At 46.0% G+C, this 20,803-nt stretch overlaps 7 protein-coding genes across 7 annotated transcripts; 4 read left to right on the top strand and 3 right to left on the bottom strand.

The window, feature by feature from the left end:
• The first annotated feature begins 949 nt into the window (after positions 1–949).
• On the top strand, positions 950–2,574 carry V8C40DRAFT_152071 (putative G-protein coupled receptor protein). Its single transcript, XM_083211320.1, has 3 exons — positions 950–1,364; positions 1,436–1,702; positions 1,769–2,574. The coding sequence occupies exons 1-3, from the start codon at positions 1,108–1,110 to the stop codon at positions 2,526–2,528; spliced, it is 1,284 nt and encodes a 427-aa protein (XP_083067276.1). The 5' UTR covers positions 950–1,107; the 3' UTR covers positions 2,529–2,574.
• A 1,021-nt stretch (positions 2,575–3,595) lies between these two features.
• On the top strand, positions 3,596–6,977 carry V8C40DRAFT_258976 (uncharacterized protein). The gene is made up of 8 exons (XM_083218846.1): positions 3,596–3,680; positions 3,784–4,234; positions 4,347–4,541; positions 4,598–4,727; positions 4,789–5,207; positions 5,263–5,803; positions 5,865–5,944; positions 6,008–6,977. Exons 1-8 carry the CDS (start codon positions 3,647–3,649, stop codon positions 6,498–6,500), a joined length of 2,343 nt encoding a protein of 780 aa, XP_083067275.1. The 5' UTR covers positions 3,596–3,646; the 3' UTR covers positions 6,501–6,977.
• Positions 6,648–8,700, bottom strand: V8C40DRAFT_258972 (arylsulfatase). Its single transcript, XM_083218845.1, has 2 exons — positions 8,175–8,700; positions 6,648–8,091 (listed from the first exon to the last, which is right to left on the bottom strand). The coding sequence occupies exons 1-2, from the start codon at positions 8,626–8,628 to the stop codon at positions 6,719–6,721; spliced, it is 1,827 nt and encodes a 608-aa protein (XP_083067274.1). The 5' UTR covers positions 8,629–8,700; the 3' UTR covers positions 6,648–6,718.
• Positions 8,701–9,199: 499 nt separating this feature from the next.
• On the top strand, positions 9,200–11,450 carry V8C40DRAFT_258969 (general substrate transporter). Its single transcript, XM_083218844.1, has 5 exons — positions 9,200–9,609; positions 9,678–9,935; positions 10,018–10,335; positions 10,396–10,858; positions 10,914–11,450. The coding sequence occupies exons 1-5, from the start codon at positions 9,527–9,529 to the stop codon at positions 11,325–11,327; spliced, it is 1,536 nt and encodes a 511-aa protein (XP_083067273.1). The 5' UTR covers positions 9,200–9,526; the 3' UTR covers positions 11,328–11,450.
• A 929-nt stretch (positions 11,451–12,379) lies between these two features.
• On the bottom strand, positions 12,380–12,953 carry V8C40DRAFT_284599 (eliciting plant response like protein). Its single transcript, XM_083222174.1, has 2 exons — positions 12,850–12,953; positions 12,380–12,790 (listed from the first exon to the last, which is right to left on the bottom strand). The coding sequence occupies exons 1-2, from the start codon at positions 12,914–12,916 to the stop codon at positions 12,414–12,416; spliced, it is 444 nt and encodes a 147-aa protein (XP_083067272.1). The 5' UTR covers positions 12,917–12,953; the 3' UTR covers positions 12,380–12,413.
• Positions 12,954–13,520: 567 nt separating this feature from the next.
• V8C40DRAFT_284595 (uncharacterized protein) lies at positions 13,521–14,096 on the top strand (the record flags this gene model as incomplete). Its single annotated transcript, XM_083222173.1, has 1 exon — positions 13,521–14,096. The coding sequence occupies exon 1, from the start codon at positions 13,599–13,601 to the stop codon at positions 14,094–14,096; it is 498 nt and encodes a 165-aa protein (XP_083067271.1). The 5' UTR covers positions 13,521–13,598.
• A 3,722-nt stretch (positions 14,097–17,818) lies between these two features.
• V8C40DRAFT_284592 (uncharacterized protein) lies at positions 17,819–18,550 on the bottom strand (the record flags this gene model as incomplete). The annotated part of the gene is made up of 1 exon (XM_083222172.1): positions 17,819–18,550. One exon carries the CDS (start codon positions 18,548–18,550, stop codon positions 17,819–17,821), a length of 732 nt encoding a protein of 243 aa, XP_083067270.1.
• Between the last annotated feature and the right edge of the window lie 2,253 nt (positions 18,551–20,803).

Raw genomic sequence — 20,803 nt, 5'->3', positions numbered from 1 at the left:
ATTGGCAGTGTGTCTGTTGTTGTCTTACGAACGTTGACCAAAGGAGGGATTACGCACATCCACGTGAGGGTTCTTAGTACGGACAAGTTCGTATATTCCGTGCCGAGCTTACGCTTGGGCTGGTTGTATGCTGTACTTTTGTGTTCCAATTCCTGCGAGGGGGGAGAGGACACGCCTCTTGACCAAGATGAGCCTGGCAAGATCGTTGAAGACAAGCCATGCCAGCCACCCCCAGCAATTGGATGCAGCCAATGATTGGCAGACACAGGAGCATCAGCGAATAAAGGTGGGAGCTCATTGGGATGGGATCGGCCAACCCGTCGGCAATTTCTCAAGGGCTGAAGGGGGGTCTCTTTGGGGTCTCTCCGCTAACTGGGCTGGGCTGGGCTGGGCTGTCATATTTCACCGCTTCAGCTTTTCGTTCCCAGCAATTGTTTCTGGCATGGGACACTCGGCAAGGGTTTTCCGTACAGGGTAGTAGCAGAAGGATCACGTCTCTCCAGGTGCCAGGTTGTAATATTAATGGCATCTTGGCGCCACACGCCGTGGGGGAACTGAGATCCGAGAGCCTTAGACGAGATTGCGACCGCGAGAATCTGCCCGAGAGTTAGAAAAAGAGAGAGCTGACCGCAAGAGATTCGCCTTGCGCCTGCGCTGGTGCAATCAAGGATTGTTCAGACCCGGCATCCAACGCTTGCGACGGTCCGTTTGCGCAATGACAGTCGGTTGTTTGTCTCATTATCAGCTTGAGCTCTCCTCGTCCTAGTTCAGCGCCAGAATGACCGAGCATGGATGCTAAAGGCCCTCTTCCAAGGCCGCGACACAGCTTCGCTGGACTCGTACTCGATTTGATTTCGAGGGCGACAAGAGGAGGATAAATTTTACCGTCAGAACACCAGCAACACCAGCCATCATCGCCACAAGTTCATCATACATTGCTTCAAAGACTCCGCGCAAACCGTTTGGTATTGCCATCGCCACCCTATGCACGCACGAAAAAAAGAAAAATAGAAGAAGAAAAAGAAGAAACGTTCCCAACCTCGCTTGAGCGAGCAATCTACCACGGTTGAGCCTGCAGATGTATTCAGCTATCAAAACGATCACATCATGGCCGGCCTTACGGAGGAGCAGTTCAACGCCCTCGTCGTCATTGAGCGCACTTGCTCAACGATATCTCTGGTGGCATGCGCGTTTACGATTCTCACGTTTTGTTGCTCAAAGTATTTCAGCAAATCAATTAACCGCCTAATCTTTTATGCATCGTTTGGCAACATCTTGACCAATACTGGCACAATGATGGCTCGATCGTTTATAGACGAGCCGGACTCGGCTGGTTGCCAAACGCAGGCATTTTTGATCCAAACGTATGTTGTCCGGAGCTCTATTCTAGCTATCCTGAGCCGCGAGCACAACTTAGACTAACAATCAATCACAGCTTCCTACCAGCTGATGTACTTTGGACGTTATGCATGGCAATTAATGTCTATCTCACCTTTTATCACAAGTTCGAAGCCAGAGATCTGCGCAAGATAGAGCCCATCTATTTACTACTCTGCTATGGCATTCCGTTCATACCGGGATTCACATTTCTTTTTGTAAAAGATCGCGGAGGGGATCGGATTTATGGACCTGCCGTCTCATGGTGCTGGATATCGCGTGAATGGGATGTTCTCAGGGTGGCGGCTTTTTATGCCCCGATGTGGTAGGTGACGCTTGAATATGGATTGCGACAGTAAAGGAACAGTAACATTTATTAACCATGCCAAAGGTTTTGCATCCTCTTCATATTCGCCATCTATATTCGAGCTGGCCGTACCATCTTCCAAGTCCGGAAGCAAGTCTACATCTTCCAGTCGTCTGATCTCGACCCCATTTCAATAGATGAAGTGACATCCTTCCCTTCCACTGATCCGACCCTTACCATGGAGGCCATTCACGACCCTGATCCAACAAAGCTTGAACATAACCTCGGCCTCCAACAACCCAACAGCTATGCAGCTGGTTCGAGCTCAGACACCGCAACGCGGCCCCATTCAGTCCATCTCGCAACTAATAAATCCAGTCAGTCGAACCAATCTGATGGACCACACGCAACCTATTACGATTACGCCACGCCTCCTCACAGAGGATCAAACCCACCGCAGCCACGGCAGCCCTCTCACTCAGCAACATCACGAGCTCTCCGCCTCATTCGCCGACGAAATCACGAGCGAGATAATGCCGCTTGGTCATATACCAAGTGCGCTCTCCTTTTCTTTACCGCCATGCTTATTACATGGATACCTTCTAGCGCTAATCGTCTATACTCTCTCACCCACCACAACTCCGTTTCCGTCCCACTGGAATTTATGAGCGTCTTCGTGCTTCCGCTGCAAGGGTTCTGGAATTGTCTCGTTTATGTCGTCACGTCCTGGACGGCCACCAAGAACCTGTTCCACGACATGTGGTTAGCGGTACGAGCGTTTGCCATTGATCGCATGGACCGTATTCGCGGACGGACGCATAATGAAGAAACGCCTGAAAGTTGATACAGAACTTATCACGGTTCTAGTTAATAATACCATTGTTTGAGGGAAGGGAGTACAGGCTTTATATATATCTACTCATTTGTTTGTTTTCTTTACCTCCCTTGACACACGAAGCTGGACATGTTCTCTTCTACATTTTCTAGTAGAAATGTACATAGCATATGAAGGAGAGAGAAAAGGTTTATGGCAAAGAAGGAGGAGTTGCAAACAGTTGGGTAATACGGCGTATCGGTAACCATAGAGGCACACATACTATGGAGAATATACCCATGATTTATTAAGTACCAGGCCCTTTGAGGCATGATCTATAAACTTTACTCAGCATATGAGGGGACTATTTATCTTCTGAAAAGAGCTCCAGGTTAAGTGATAGAGACGTTTAACTATAAAGGGTAGAAATGGATTCCTTTTCTGCCAGCTCAATAACAAGAGTTGCGCTACTTGCAGCACGATGGAAGGTCGGGTTAAATAATACGGTGCAGGCGCATCAGTTATGGAGTACAGAACGAGTATTGGTACAGCCATGGAGTGGCTTTTCATTCTTACACGTAGCCTAAGTAAGAGAAGAAAATCCACCAGACCAGAGACATCACGAGTCCAAAAGCAAGTCTCCATCAGAGCAACCCTTGCTAGCCCTAGTAAAATGTAGCCGCAGCGCTAAAGACAATTAGCGCCGAAAGCTATTGGTAGAAAATGCTGGGGAGGAGTCGGAATCAAGCATCTCGCTCCCGACTTCCGCCTCGGTCCAGGCCCAAGGCGCTGATGGCTGGACAGTGCGAGACTCTCACTGTCGAATATCTTTCGTGTTGTTGCGGTAGCTTCCTTTGCTTCATAAACCAGACATGAAGATGAAAATGCAATGCACATAATAGGGGCTGCGTGTTGATGACAGTCGCCTTCTAACTGCAGTGCTTACTTACATACCATATACTCGTATAAACTCCATCTATATTCCATCCTGGGCAATTCCATTACGCCATTTCTATTGTCCATTTTGTGATCGCATGTGTCATGCTCATCTCCACTTCTCCGCTACCCCAGATCTCCATTTATTTTGCCTTGAAACTCTTCACTCACCCACCTTCATATGCATAATCACCCCCCCGGAGGAAGATACGATGTCAACAGGATGTGTCGTCTGCCGTTCGCGAAAGGGAAGCTGACCAAACCCAATTGGAATTGCTTTTTGCCGTATTCGGCCAATTCAATTCCAGAATTTCAGGTAGCAATGAGCACATGTACTTACATCCCCTGCAGGTTCGGTGCGACCGCAAAACACCAACATGCCACAACTGCGATCGCCTTGGGGTAAATTGTCCCGGTTATAGTGACACGGCGGCGATTTTATCGCACAAGGATGGGTCACGGCAGCGGATCCAGGACTCGGTGGACACCATCTACCGAGCGTCCGGAGTTGAGAAGCGCAAGGTTGGATCTTGTGATGAATGTCGCCGGACAAAGAGTCGCTGCTCTCGCACGCGGCCGACTTGCAAGCGATGCACGAGGAAGGGCTTTGCATGCAAATACAATGCCAAATATGACGCCAAATACGGCGCTGCCACCAGCCAATCGCCTTCGTCATCGATGCCAGTAGACGACCAGATGTTAACCACGTCCAATCGCAGTGGCAGCGTTTCTACTCCTGGGAGCCAGGCCAACTTGATGGGCGTATCCCTATCAGCGCAACTATCACCTGGCGTTCAATGGTATGTATAATCGAGAGTTTAAAAGAATGGGAGAAGAAAAGAAAGAAAGAACAGAGCATCATGAGACTTCTGGGCCGACAAAAGCTTACCATCTTCTGCCATCTCATTGCAGGCTCTTTACAGATGCTCTACCACAAGACAGGTTTCATTTACAGTCGTTGGCCGATAAGTTTTTTGATCGGGTATCTACTCTACGCTGTTTGGGATTCATCCACAAACCAACCTTTTATCAAGCGTTGGACAGAGGCACACTGAGTGAGGATTTTGGAGAGGCTGTCATCTACATAGTTGCTGCGCTTGGAGCAAGGTGAGAACAACGCCCAGTGCATTGATGTGGACTCTTAGTACTAACAATTGCAATAGAATGTATCTGTTGGACACTCCTTCAGAGTTTAACAATCCGTTTCACGGCATTCCTGGAGCGGCTTGGGCTGAACGAGCGAGGGATCTTGCTATGAGGGAGATAGCAAATCCTTCCCTTTCGACAATGATGGTTTGTGATAGCAGTACCTGGCTTTTGCCGTCCTTCGCCGTTCATCTCTAATCTTTAATAGGCAATGGTTCTTATATGTGAGCATTCCATCTCCATGGACCAGCATGCTCTGGCCTTTGTCGTCTTCGGATCCTGTCTTCGCATCATGAGATTACTCAGCCTTGACTCTCCCAAAAAGGTGCCTGTTTCACCTGGGCTTGCCCAAATGACTCAATTGGAGACCGAAAGAAGACTTTTATGGTCTTGCTACATCCTTGATAGTTTTCTTGGTGGTGGAGTAGACGGGAATTTGTACTGGAAAGACGATTATCCATGCGTACCGCTACCTTGCTCGGATGCAAACTTTGTTGCCCAGGAGCAGCAGTATCTCGACTTTAATGCACCAAAGTTGAGCACGTTTGAGCTTTTCCCAGATCGAAGTTACCTCAATCTTCGCTCTCATACGATATATCTCGTGCAGCTTCGCACTCGAGTATTAAGGTTTGTTCTGAAGAGAGCTTGATAGTCTCCTGGCGATCACTAACCATGTGTGTAGACTGATCAGAAGCAACAGTCAGGAGGCCAACATATGGGATCCTGGATCTGCACTTCTCGACATTATTCAGCGGCTGGAAATATGGTACGCTGGCTTGCCCGAGCAACTGGTTATATCCGACCTCAACGCATACGTTCATAAAGAACTCAGCATCATCAGCGCTGTCTTCATGCTACATTTCCTCTACCACTCAATTGTGTGCGACCTACTTCGAGTTTCACTCCCAGGATACGTCTTTCCACTATCGGCTGCTTTCCATTCCGCCCCTCTCGAATTTCGCAGGCAGTGCCAAGAACGGTGTCGGTTTCACGCAGACGAAATATCACGACTTGTGCGCGTTGGGTTCAGCTATGGCGTCCGTGTTTTCGATGATTTACACAGCCTTATGGCCACATTCGAATCAACCAAGATTCAGATCATTCACACTGCTACGGCTACGTCCAATGCCATCGATGTACGAGAGCGGGCGAGCTACAATATCCAGCTAAACATGAGGGCACTGGACATTCTTCACCTTCAGAAAGACAAGCCGAATCCCTATGTCAGTCTATATTCCCTGTTGGTAATGTGAAGGATATGATTGAAGCTGACTGTTGCAATAGCACAAGGCCTTGTTACCACTGCTGGAAAAATTCGACTTCAACAACGTAGTGGCCGAGTGGCAAGCTTACCCAAGCCCAGTGTTCGTCACCCTTCCCCAAATCCTACCAGGACTGTCTAACCATTGTAATTTTCTTCTTTTTAGATCGATGGACTCCGAACAAGCCGAGGTTACAGGCCCAGAAGATACTGGTTTCTTAAGCAGCCTAGCTCCATTCCGCCTCGCCAAAGAAGAAATTCGAGCTCAAAAAAAGCAACGAAGGGGATCATCACCAGCCGCCAACGATCATCCCGTCTCACCCTCAACAGTCCGCCCACCGCCCATCATCTCCATGCCTCAAAAGGGGGCGCTCGGCGGCGTCGGTGGCGGCATTGGAAACAGCGGTGTCTTGGAAACCACGGACTTTTCTCTAGACCGCATTCAGCTAGCATCTACAACTCATCCTACGCCTACTGGAGTCAACGACCAGGATGTTGCGGCTCAGATCCAGGGAGAAGTGCCAAAAGAGATGGTAGACTTATCAGATCTTGCAGAGGATTACATCCGGATGGCGGGTGAGATGGCCAACTACATATCGTGGGACATATCGGAGCCGCCATCATGGTTAGATTTCGACATTAGTTCGAGTAATATATGACAGCCTCGTCCGACCAGATTCTGGAGGACGACAAAATAACAATTTTCATCCGTTACGGAAGAAGTATAACGTGAAGGACTTGGTACTAGCACGCCAAGGAACAGTGGCTGGACCCCTGTTATGGAGAGCAATTGCTCCGTATTACTCATTTTTATTTGTTCTATGTCATTATTTTTATTTCTTCTTTTATTACAAGAGGTTACCCAAGCGCATCTCGTTTATGCGGTTGGGACAATTTCTGCCAGCTCCTTTGGCGTTATTTCTGGCCGCCCTATATACTTGATCCAAGCATAAGGATCTTCCATCTCGTCCTTGAGCGTGGTTTGCTGTGCGCCCTGGACGGCTTTCGGGTATTCACCAGCGAGGCCAACGACACCGACCTCCTTTCTATATTCTTCCCACAAAACGAGCATCTCTTTGAGTCTTTCTGGCTCCTCTGTGCTCAGGTCGTTTGTCTCGCCAGGGTCAGCATCAAGGTTGAACAACTCCCACTTTTGAGGACCCTTGGGTGCAGGTACAAACGTAATCTTCCAGTTCCCGCGACGCAGGGCTCCGGATCCCGCAATCTCAAACCCGGCAACATAGTCAGCCTCATGGATGGGCGACTTTCGACTCCAGCCACTGATTGATTCGAGATAGCTTCTCCAGCTCTGGCCGCGGAGAGACGCAACCTTGCGGCCATTGTACTCTGTGCCCGGGTGTTTCAGCCCTGCGAGGTCCAGAACCGTGGGCACGATATCCATGACGGTGCAGAAGGCGTCGGTGATCACACCGCTACCATCGCTGCCACGCTGGTTATTGATGCCTGAATGAGGCTTTACTACTAGGGGCACCCTGCAGCCTCCCTCGGTAGAAAACATCTTGTACAGCCGTGATGGCGCGGTTGCTGCTTGAGCCCAAAGAGGGCCGTACCAGACAAATGAGTCTCCCCTGCCAATGTTGTCTAGACTGTTGTTGTAGTACTTATTCACATGCGCCATGATGCTGTCGCCAACCAAGGGGCTCGCCTCGTAACTCGCTCCCTCAGCACCATTGTCGCTCATGAACAGGATGAATGTGTTGTCGAATTCGCCTGCCTTCCGCAGATAATCAAGAACACGACCAATGTTCCAGTCCATGCGATCCACCATCCCCGCGTACACTTCCATGGCCCTTGCAGAGGCGGCACGTGTCTCCTCATTGAGAGATTCCCAGTTCTTGACTTCGGCCCCTGTGGTTACAACGGGGTGGGCCACTGCATCTTGACTGACCAGCCCAAGAGACTTGAGTCGCTCCAGGCGCTTCTGGCGCAGTGCCTCCGGTCCATCTGCATATTGACCCTTGTACTTGTCACACACCTCTTTGGGTGCTTGTAGCGGCCAGTGTGGTGCGGAGAAGGGGAGGTAGGCGAAGAAGGGCTGCTGACGCTCCTCATCGGTACGATTTTCGAGGTAAGAAATCATCCGACTCGCATAGCCGTCTGATGAATACCAGTCCTCGCCGAGCTCTTTTTCATTTAGATAGTGGTCGTCCTCTGCATGCAGTGCTCGCGTTGCGGTTTCGAAGAATCGCCCGGGCTCTGAGGTGGGATCCTGGTATTCAGGCTCATAAGCTATTATTGATTTGTCTTGTTAGTAAACGCAATTGGCTGCAGATGGGATACGATGCCGGGATCCGGCTGGCCAGCACACATACCGTAATGATTCGCGCACCCCGGCAGCAGCGCCAGGCTCTTCTTGAAGCCGCGCTTGATGGGTAGATGCTGCTTCTGTAGGCCCAAATGCCATTTGCCACTCATGACCGTGAAATACCCTCCATCAGATAAGAGCTCCGGAAGAGCAACTACCCTTTCATGTAGGTAACCTTCATGGCCTGGTTGGCCCTGGTGAGCAGGTGAGCTGCGTACAAACTCGTGTAACTGTCCAAGTCCAGCAATGTGATGGTCCGTCCCCGTCATAAGCATCGAACGAGTAGGACTGCAAGCTGCGGCAACGTGGAATTGTGTGAAGCGCAGAGACCCTTGCTGGGAGGCCAGCGAATCGATGTGAGGGGTTGTTATCTCAGAGCCATAGCAGCCAAGGTCACTGAAGCCAAGGTCATCAGCAACAATGACGAGGAAATTGGGTCGATTATCCTTTTGGCTGCCCATTGCTTGATACTTTGTTGGCAGTGCAAGAGGTGAGCTTAGTTGAGAGGACAGAAGGAGCAGAATAGCAGAAGGCAGGAAACGCGATGATCATAAGATCAAGTTCAATATATGGAGCTCGTCATTTTTTTTTTATCTTGCATTAGGTATGGATCCATCCATCCCAAGTGCCTGAACCATTGCTACATCACTAGAGATGGCAACTAATGTCGGCATCCGTCCTGGTCAGAAACTGTGCATGACCACATGGAATTCGGGGTGGCTTTCGCGGAACCGAGCTCCCCCAGCTTTCTGGTTCTCGCCTACATGAACATACTTTGTGTTCCCGAGACCTGTGATACGGGGATTCTCCATAGTAGAGTTGTCTTAAAGCATGAGATCGTGGGGCCATAAGCCCAGTCTAGTTCCAGCCCAGGGCTCTCCGCATGAGTTCTCAATGCGGAGAGGCGAGACTGTTCTGACTTTCTGACTCGCGGCCCTCGCTGGTGTCCGGCTTTCGCCCCGGACTTCGGCCTCCTAGTTGACGGCCTTCGGTCGCTACTCCCAGCATTTGCTGCGGACAACGTCCATTGCGAGTTGATCCATTGAGATGGTGCAATGGGCTGCGATCCAGGCACGGCGCGTCAAGGATTGACAAAGCGACGTGCCAATACAGTTGTGGCTGCAAGGCGTCGATGCTCAAACATTCTATATATGTCGTGAATAATCCTGTCTTTTTTCCGCCGGAGATGGTGGCAGAGTCTGCAGCATCGGAAACGCGGTCGAACGCGATCAAGCTTTCGCCGCCAGGATATAGAAGATCATCTCGACTTTATCCTTGATTCCATCCATCAACTCTCCTAATCTTTTCCCTTATTATTATCATCGCAATCATCGTCAAAGTATTGAAAAAATATCCAAGATGGCCGGCGATACAGGTTCGGTAGACCTCTCTGTAGGTCACCGCTTGAAGCAGTTTAACAGCACGATTCTGTTCATCATGCTGTAAGTGCCCAATATATTTCTATCCTGTCTAAATCAAACGTATTTCTAATAAACATGATACTCTCCAGGTACATGTGCAGCTGCGCCTTCAACTTTGGTTACGATGTTGGCAACTTTGGAGGAGTTCAAGGCATGCAGAGCTTCGGCAAGCGGTTCGGTCAATGTGATCCCACAACAGGCACTTGCAAACTTCCCCCATGGTTGTCTTCTCTTATGACGTCGCTGCCCTTCCTGGGTAAGGCTCTGGGTGCCATTGCTTGTGGACCGATTGCCGAGCGATACGGACGCAAGATGTGTGTCTTGGTCCTGGCTTGCTTGTCCTTCATGTGGGTCACCCTTTGATAAAACGATTGGATTTAATGAATTTCTCTTGTAGAGTACATAGTTTACTGACAATGGATTCTACAGCGGTGTTCTTCTGCAGACAACTGCAAGGTCGAGTGCACAATTCACTGTGGGCAGATTCATCAGCTTCGGCATGACGGGAATGACCATCGTTGTTGTCCCTATCTACCTGGCTGAAACCTCTCCCAAAGTTCTCCGTGGAATGATGACATCTACGCTGCAGCTCATGATTGTTTTTGGCCAGCTGATTGCCTCGCTGGTTACATTTGGAACTCAGCACATCTCTGGTGATAAAGGCTGGCAGATCCCCGTCGGTCTGCAATTCATTGCTCCGGCATTTATTGTGGCTCTGCTGCCTCTTGTTCCCGAATCTCCACGATGGTAAGCAGTAAACCGAATTTTCTTGATTTTGAAAGCAAACTAATTATTCACAAAATACAGGCTCCTTACCCGAAACCGAACTGAAGAGGCAAAAGTTTCCCTGCGAAGACTCTACAAGAACCACACCGAAGCCGAAATTGAGCAGGAAATTGACATTCTCCGCCATGCCCACTCTACAGAGGAAAAGGGCCCGTGGTCAGAGGTCTTCAACAAGGAAAACCGAAAGCGTACCATGGTTGCTGTGATTGCCATGTTCGGCCAGCAGATTACCGGACAAGCCTTTTCCAGCCAGTACTCTGTTGTGTTCTATCAGTCTCAGGGCTACAAGAGCCAGGCTTTCCTGTTCAACATCTTGAGCAATGTTACTGGTCTCGTCTGTCTTATTGCTACTTGGTTTATGATTGACCAAATTGGCAGACGCCCCATGCTCATGATTGGTGGCTCTGGAATGGCTATCTTCCTGTTTATTGTTGGCGGTGTTGGACTTGAGAAGCATCCCAACGACTCTGAGAGAGGAGCATTGGTAAGTTATGAGACTATATTTCCTCCTTACGATTACGTATACTTACGATTCTTAGGTCGCATCTTTCATCTTATTCGCTTGCTCTTACAACCTGTCATGGGCCCCAGTGTCATATGTCGTGGTGTCTGAGGCGGCCTCCACCCGTGTCAAGGAAAAGACCAACCTCTTTGCATCCGTCATTTCCATCATCACCACATTTGTCACCTCGTTCACAATTCCTTATCTGCTCAACGCGCCATACGCCGCACTCGGTGCTAAAGTTGGCTTTATTTATGGCTCCATCAACTGGGTGATGGTTGGTGTAGCTTACTTCTTCATTCCTGAGATGAAGGGACGGAGTCTCGAAGAAGTTGACGAACTTTTCGCATCTGGAGAATCGCTGCGAAACTTCAGCAAAGCTAAGGTCACTCCCACAGCTACCTATATCGAGGATACTGCTAGAAAGGAGCCGGGCTCTGGCGAGGCTTAGAATGCGACGACTCGTCCAGACTGTAGACATCATGCGGGGGGGCGATAGCCGTATAATGAAGTTTATTTAATATCAGTAGTATAATGAATTCTCAATCAGCAGTGGCTGGTATAATGCTGGCAATATCATAGAGTCTGCTGTAATTGACTGTCTCAACCAAGCGTGACTATCCTTCAGTAATGTATTGATTAGTGCGAGCAACCCCGGCTTTGAGGCATTAGGCAGAACCGAGCTAGACGGTAGCTTTTCCAATAAGGCAAGTTTTAATACAACTTACACACGCGGACTTGGGCTGTGTCCGATACCCGAAAGGATTGGGTGGGCCGCGGGATCAGAGATACCTAGATGTGGCGGAGTCTCAGGTAAATTACTGACTGATCGTTGCTATGGTCGACATACGGCCTTAAGACTCGCCCTCCATTTGAGGGCTGCCAATGAAGAGAGCGAATCCCTTTACACATTGGTATATATAACGATCAAGATGTGTCTACCCCCAGGCAATGTCCAGTCTCAAGTGGGTGGACAAAAGCGCTATTGCTGCCTCAGAGATATAATGCGTAATTGTATCTTTGAGGGAAGTAGGAACATTTTTGACAAACAAGGATACTTGTAGGAATTGCATGCTCAATGGATATCGTCAAAGCAAAGTATCAGCAATTACAGATACCTCTATATACTTGTAATGAATGGCCAAGTGGATGAAGTAATAGTATATAGATCGTGGCTTAGACACTGTCACGTATTACTAGTATGTATATACCAAAATACAAGACAACATCAAGCACTCCTTTTATTCTTAGAAGATAACTTCGGCATGTCTTGCCGATATTCTTTTACTCCTTCGACCGAAATTCGACCGAAACGCGTAGTACCATGTGTAGAGTATGAAAATATATCGGTAAATAGGCTGCCTGAGAATGAAAAGTTAACATAATGTTTTTTTTTGAACTGTATAGCTATGCAGGATCAATGGTAGAAGCCACAACACAAACAAGACTTTAGTTCCACACTATGGGGTGAGGGTAAATGATCCAGTACAACTTCATGACGTACTCATAACCCATCTATACGAGCAAGCATGATCAATTAGAAATCATATGCATGCAGTATGTTTGCCGGTAGTCCACATTCTGACGTGTCTACTTCCTTGGCATGTACATCGACGCGGCTCAGCTCGTGGGCCCGTCCATCGGTGAGATATTGTAAAGCGCTGAGAGACATGACGATTCCAGACTCAGCACTATCGATGGCAAGGAGTGATATAGTTTTGTCGTTGTATTCGAGTGTCCAGCAAGAGAAACACTTGCCAGAGTTCAACCGATCGATTTTGTTCAACCCAATGAAGCCAACGGCATCTTGTTGAATTTGCCAATCCAAGTTGGGCATGAACCCGACATTCTTTCTCCAGCAGGCGACTGTGTTCAAGGATCGAGAAGGGTCATCGTAGAGAGGATCGAAGGTTGCTATTATCGGTGAGCAATAGGAGAAAAAGCCTCAGTTTGGAATCATTGTTGGCTCTTACCAGAGACAACCTCGGCGGTAACAGGGACAACGACGGCCGCAATTTGGAGGAGGTGGTTTGCTAGCATTTTCGAAAGACTTTCCAAATTTCTAGCGTTGGTAAAGATGGTGATGTAATGGATTGGTTGGTAAAGTAATGCCCTAGTGCTAACTGGATGATGAAAGATGGGGAGGAGTGGGAGGGACGGAAGGGAGACTCCCTATATCTGCAATTGGCGGAACAACCAGGGTCAGCAAAAATTATCACTCTGACGCCTAAGAAAGAAGCCACCACTCACATACATGGTATTATCCACCCATTGGCCATTGCACAGCCCTCGAGGTTTGTTTTTGTTTGTCTTCATCCCATCAGTCAGTTAATTCGTCTATGCAGATGGTCCCATGTGACGGCATTCCCGCAACTTCCATTCCAGGTCTCCACGCGCCTATCACGACACGAAAGCGTCTATACCAAATAGAGAGTACTACCAGATGGGGAATACGAGATATGAACAACAAATGAAAACCCAAATGCTCAAAATAGCACATGTGAATGTTGGCAACTGAGGATTTTTGGCCTCTATAAAACAGGATGAATATCCCCCAGTCTGTCAAGGTCTAGATTAGTGTTTAAACACTTTGCAAGTTTCTTCCAAGTCCGCTTATTAAGAGGCTTTTAACACCATATTTAAAGCGACCCAAAGCAACCTATTCCTCTTGCCTCTGTGTGTGGCTCGGAGATTATCCGCCAAACCCTTGGAGGCCGTCATCATGAAGACACCAACCACCACACTGTTTTTCATTGTCTTTGCTGCGTCTGTTGTAAGACCGGAAAATATTTCTCCGGGAGATATTGATCCCCAGAAACTCTGTGGAGACCTTGAAGTCATGAAGATGGACGCCAACCAGCTCCCTAGCGGCATCTCCCTGGACAACGTCCGGATGTGCAAAGAGCACCCTCTCACTCAGGACGACATTGATATATTGGATGGGGCACATCTAGCTCCCGCTGATGTCAGTCAAAGCAGTGGCACATCGGCTCTCCCACTCTATTTTGGGGTAAAGCGAGCTTGTTATTACGCTGCCCCTTATGGTTGTACCAGGGGGTATTGCTGGAAGGCCTGCGATGATGGCGGCAAATGGTGCTGGACTGCTTCTCAGGGTGGATATGGTGCTTGGGCAACGTGTAAAACTTTTGAAGATTGCGGCTTAGATGATGATGATTTTGGTTGTGGGAAGCGTTGCCAAAGTTGCGGCTGTGGCTGCTAATGGGAGGCTGGATGTATGTTGGAAGTAGAGTTAAGCCATTTATAGATGCTTAATGCTAAAGACTTTCCAGAATTAGACGAAATTACTACAAAGAAACTACTAGATTGAAGTGAAATTTTACCGTCCGTTGTAATTTGACCCTTGCAAAGACTCTCGTTACTCCGGTAGTTATTATTCTTGACTTATCAAACGAGCACCAAGCCATCTAAATGACGAATCAATGTTACTCGTTTTTCTCATATTTGGGACAAAACAGGCAAATCGGCAACATTACTACATACGTATCATCGCTAAAACACCATGCTCTCAATGCGGAGCTGAAGAAAGGAGGCCTCGCTCTTCGGCTTCTCAGCAGCATTACGAGGCCGTTGGTTGGTTCAACCCGCAGGGCTTCTCGCAAGGCTGAAAAGAACGATACTATCAGCTACTTGAACACGTAAGGTGTGGTCCAATTCCATCATCTCAGGTGGATCTAATTGGGAGCTTGTTTCCAGCTGCCGGCCAGATTAGCCGGGTTGCTTCATGAGGCTCGTCAGCAAGCATCCCCGTCCTCATAGCTCAGCTAGCAGTTGGTAGACGATGCAAGGCTATCGCGTGCTTCAACAGCCGTGGCGCAGGCGCAAACGACGGGGATTTCTCGGCCGAAAGCATGAACAATTATGTAACTACGTTGCCAATGTGTGCAAAAGTTCTCAATGCCTGTACAGTAGTATCCGGAGCCGCCTATCAACTAACCCTCTCAGCTCGACGGGTAACCAATGTCAGTGTAAGAGCAAAACTCCCCACTTCTGGGGATACCCGCATAGCCGCGTGTATAGTGGATATAAGTCGTCGTCATCCCCTACGCATCACGACGTATGCACTAACAGGGGATCTCCTTACGATCAGAGGCTGCCTTGTCCTTAGTCCTATATTAACTCTATAAATAAGGTGCAGAAGCAAAGTTTTAGATAGAACGACGCAAGCTTTCGGATCGCGCCGAGCTATGCAAGTTGGATCTAGCCAACCGCGGGCTCTTTACGCGCGTCGCAGAAGCATGGGTCAGCCGTAGTGACATAATACGAGGCTTTCTCTTTTTACAGATAAAACTTCTTGTTCCTCGTCCAAATTACCCTAATGGGAGAAACTAAGAAAAGCATCTAGTTGGACAATTCAGTGCCATGTTATATTGCTTTTATTCCATACCTCTCATTCACAATCCGGAGCAAGGAGCGCACATAATATAGCAATCCTGTAAGTGTTTCGATACCCATATCTTACTGGTGCTACCAACAGACAACTCGCCGCACACAACCGGCTCAATGCTCTGCAAGAATCTTTCGGCGTGTGCCTTTTTTAGAAGGACGTCCTACGGAGCTTGAGAGCTACAGCATCACCGAATATCCTTCTTAGTGATGAGACCCGAGTCATAAGAATCTTACCGAATTAAGTCCCGATGACTTGAATAGGCTAGATTATGCGCAGAGGAAGGCAGTAAGCTCGAGACGCATGACAGCATTTATGATCTATCCGTGAAATGATGTAAGGAAAAGAAATGCGCAAGAAATAGAAGCTGAAAGCATCTTATCCATTCCCAAGTGCGCTTCAACTCTGCTATGCCAGTCATCAGAACACAGATATTGCTGAACATCACTCTTCAGCTTCCAAATCAATGTGAGAAGCTGTGGGCAAACCAGAAACGCAATATTCATGAGACGGCTTACTCACTGACCGCTATGAATTGATGCCTCTCTAGCCAGTGACGTAAAATGTTTCTCTTTGTGAAACATGCATGTCATATGATCAAAATTTTGGTTTATATCGGTTCATCGGAGATGATTCCTCCCCGACCGGCCGATTACATCCTTATTGGCCTGAAAGACTCCTCACCTCTTTCTGACCGATGTGGGCGAAGGAATTGTCTGAAACAAGTCGCCAGCTGTCACCACTCCGACTCCATAGATCATCTGTATGTAACAGATCCTGTCAGCTTACATAGTAGCTCAAAGATCAGTCCGCCACTCCTTCACCCAGTGGTGTAACCCGATGAAAAACCGCTACACCAATGAAGTTTGTCGGGCTGAATATACGGTTTTGATAGGCGGCTAATACAAATTCTTTGAGAGACTACATCCACTCTCGGTGATATTTGCAGTTTATTAAGTTTATTAGACGCCATAGAATAACCAGAGAGGCGAGGTTATGGGCTAATGGAGACTCAAGGACATCAGTTGAACCTAACATGAATTTGAGCCTGTCGTGCAATCTACCTAGTCGTTATGCCGTGGAGTGACTCGTGGTTACCCTATAAGTCATCCAAGATAAATTTCGGCCATATAAAAAATCAGGTCATTTCTTTAGCCTGTCGTACTAATATCATCATGCTGCTGAGGATTGACCTTCATCTTGAGACAAGTGTAACGTATGTTTCAAAAATTACTGCATGCACAGTGTCGACAGCAATCTACAGCATCATTGCTGATATCATTATGGAGCACCACAACTAGGATGGATCAATTCCCACGGATGAAGTCCAATCACAAGATTTCCTAGCATTCTGCAGAGAAGCAAAAAGATATATAAATACTTGTACATCTAATAGTGTGCCTCGTTATTTTCTCATCTACTATTCCAAAGCACTCTCTTCCCCAAGAACAATTGAATCTCGACCTCAAATGATCATGAAGTTATTGCCTGTTGTTTACTTTGTTTCCTTAATCGCGCCTTCGACCGCGACATGGTGTTTTTCAAATGCAAACACCTGCCCAATAGAATCATACAAGGGTCAAGCCACTGCATCTTGCTGTGACAAGATTAATGTGCATAACCATGACCGTGGCTGCTGGGTTGAAGGCGAACTTTGGACGAGATTCCGAGATTGCTGTATACACGATTGGGGTTGCAGTGGTGTCACCGACTAGAGTCCAAAACAGTCACCAGATTCAGGTGTGTTTTTCCACCTCTTGCTCAACATCAGCGTCGACTAATCCCACCTTATTGCGTATGCAATAGAGCTATCAGACTTTGCCTTCAAAATCCCAGCAGTCCTGAGGTAATGCAGCGCCTAACATCTCTTTGTACAAAAAGATTCAGAACGCTATTAGGGTTGATTGGCACCTTTGGTCGTTGTATGGAGTTCTCTACTCAGAGTTTAAGCTCGGCCGTCCATTGGCATGCTACTGTCTTTACCGATATAATTCCAATCACTGATAAAGAAGATTAGAGAGTTGAGCATCTTACATAAACGTCCAGATATGTGCGCCCACTATACTCACACATGCCTCCAATGTCAGCAGTCTGGATCGCAGTATACTCTAAATTTTGTCCAAAAATTCTCACGCTATCGCATGACGAAGCCGTTTCGAAATACCACTCTGCTGGACTTGTTATAGTAAAATTAAGTTATGCAAGTCCATTACCTTTCTAAATGGGACTTTTTGTCGTTTTACCTAGATTATAGGGAAGTGATATCATTAACTTAAGGTCTTACAAAGTATGTGGTAGCTTTACCATGGACGATGAGAATTTTGGACTCGATAGAGAGTAGCTTTCTAATAATTAATATACTCTATTAAAAAAAGAAAATAGTATGATAGAAAGGCAGAACTTGAAAAGTTGAATCGAAAAATACTTGAGAAAAAATCTCACTTGACTGAAATGAAAGTAGTAGAGCACCCTTACTTGACTCAGGTTTACCTTCAGCTAGGTATAAACCGTTATCTCACTATACGTTCCTTAAGTCATTAGACCAGCATCCCAGCAATTGCACTCGTAAATAACATAGCTCCCATAGCAAATCCGATCTTCCATGGGACGAGATCCGCTTTATACACTCCAATAGCAACATTAGTACTAGTCGCTTTAGCAATTGAAGCTGAAGTTGCAGAAGCCCCGGTTCTTGAGGGAGCAGGAGTGGTTGAAGCAGTGTTTGGCGACTTAGCCTTCTTGGTCGTTAAGCCGCTACCAGTTTCCGAAACAAGGGTTTCGCTGTCAGTTGTCGACGGTTCTGCGGTGGTAGTTTCTGAAACAAGGTGTTCCTCGTCCGTTGTCGACGGCTCTGCGGTGGCAGTTTCTGAAACAAAGGTTTCGTTGTCCGTTGTCGACGGCTCCACGGTGCCTGCTATGTCTGCTAGACAAGCCTGACAAAATCCAGTGTCTTTCGCCTGTTCCCTAGCGAGCTCGACTTGATCCGCAGCTGAGTAGAACCCAAAGGGGTCGCATTGAACAGAATCAATCTCTGCATTAAGGCATTTTTCGAGCTTGGAGGGACTCGGGCCATCGTCAACAGTTGGGCAGTAGACGAAGCACCCACCCCGAGTATTATCTTCTTCAACCAGTCGTTCATGGTCATAGACCTGAGCTACAGGAGCGGAGCCGCAGCACTTTGTGAATGCATCAAATGCTTCATCGCTGTAGGTGTGATAACAAGCCCCGTCCATCTTAGAGGGGCCCCGATCAGAAGTGCAGATAGACATGTTGGTTAAGATTGTTGATAGAAGTAAGACCGATTTCTGCTAATGTCTCGCTTCTAAGGCTAAGGTTAAATGTAAGAAGGTAGTTGGTTAGAAGAGAAAGAGTCGAATGCCTTACTAGATCTTTTTGTATTGATGAAGAGTGTGCCCACAAGAAACAATCAGGAGAGATAGTTTTGATTGTCTTATACATATGTCTCCAGACATTATCCTCGATCATTATGACTCCATCTTCTCATGCTATAACATTAAAGCCCGACCCATGTCCTCAGTAAGGTTAAATTGAAGCTAACTTTAATAATGCGGTTACGAAATATACGTAATTTAGTAGCAACAGAGCCTCAATTCCTTACATAGCCAACCTGAATACTACTTAGTAAGAATAGAGCTAGTGTTTAGGCATCCATAATAGCTGTTACACTCCGCCAGCATCTACTTTGTTAGCTTGGTACTTTACAGGATGCGATTGGCAAGTTGATGACGATTAGTACCAAGCTAACAAAGTAGATACTGGCGGAGTGTATAATATCAGGTCTCTCAGGACTTTTAGACCGCTCTCAAGAGTAAGCACGGGTCCGGGGCGCCGAAATTGACATGTGTTGCACAAACCAAGGAGACGAAACGTGACTCGTACTCGGTAAGTGGACCACCGTAGTCAGCTTCCCCTATACGACGGATACAGGCTGACTCGCTGTCTACCATCTAGTTATTGTAGTGTAGTGGCAGAGACTCGCCATCCTGAGAATACTGGCCGGTACAGACAAAGTGGTATATGGTATGTTGATCGTCCAAGTGCTATAGATAATGGTAGACTGACATTCCCTCCGGCGTGAACTCAGTCTCAGATGCTAGGGCATTCCTATTGGCAAGATATTTGATTTGGAAGTAATCTTTAAAACATCCGCCGCCAAAAGTGAAGTTAAATCTCAAAATCAGGCTCTTTCTAAGCAATTCGGCAGTATAGAAAGAAACAGAGGTGAGTGTTCTTTTTTTATAGATACATCGATCAATATGTTCGGAGCGTTATATTCGGCATGTGCTAGTATAGGAAATACTAACTACTTATGCTATTATTGTAGGCAGTGTTGCGAGTTTAGCAGATGCAGTATGTGTATGGGAATAAGCTACAAGGTCATAAGGCTTACCATAGCAGCAAGATCATATAGCTTACCATAGCAATCATACAGCTTACCATAGCGGCAAGATCATATGGCTTTTCAATTGTATGTATAATCAATTTAGAATCACTGACCAGATGATAATAGTTTGATTGTGAAAGTTTTAGGCCCTGATATCATATGCAGATTTATTGATTCTATTACAAGATAATCATTCGTGAGCCTTGCTTTTCTCCCATGGGCTTGCGAAGAATACAATCAGAAGAATCTACGAGGTGTAATAAGCTAAGCTCTTATGGGGTTAGTATAAGAGGAATTCCTAAGGGATAAACCTTATGCTAAGTTTATATTAGCGGATAAGTTAGGCTAAACTAGCGGGTAATTAATAAGGATAAAAGGGTTTATTTATATAACTAGTAGATAATACTTTAGTAAGTATAATTAAGTGTTATTTTATATTTACAACTGGCTATTTAACTATTTTAAATAAGTATAAAGAAGTTAAAGTTATATACTTAATTAGCTAGGTGTCCTTAATATCTTTAATAATAAAGTTTATTAAGTTATACTTAATTAACTTAATAATTGATTTTATTAAATTATTCTTTATTAATTAGTCAGCCCGTTGTTTATCTATAGTCTTCTACCTGGGGCGGCCTGTTGTTACAGCTATAAAAGTTGGCTTATAATAGTTTTTAAATAAATTACTTTAGTAATATATAATATTATTAATATTTTAAAATAAAATATTATTTTAAGTATATTATAATTATATTAATATAAACTTTTAATAAAATAAAGTAAAAACTTAATTTATTAATAAAATAATAAAAAAACTTTAATTTAAAAAAAAAATAAAAAAAGCTAAAAACTTTAATTCCTTAAGCTTAAAAAAATCCTTATATAATAATAGTAAAAGTAATTTAAAGCTACAGAAGCTTAATCTTTAAAAAAGTTTACTAAAGAAAAATAAAACTTATATAAACTTAATTAATTCTTAGAATTTATAAAAAAGCCTTAAGAAGAAAATTATACTTTATAATAATTAAAAAAAAACTTTATAATAAAATAAAAAATAAAAAAACCTATAAATTTAATAATTAATATTTTAAAATAATATTAAAAATTTAAGGCTTTA

The sequence above is a fragment of the Trichoderma camerunense genome (genome assembly GCF_050948025.1).
Source record: "Trichoderma camerunense strain CBS 138272 chromosome Unknown V8C40scaffold_31, whole genome shotgun sequence".
In the NCBI taxonomy this organism is placed as follows: Eukaryota; Fungi; Ascomycota; class Sordariomycetes; order Hypocreales; family Hypocreaceae; genus Trichoderma; species Trichoderma camerunense.
This window is presented reverse-complemented; position numbering and strand designations above follow the sequence as displayed.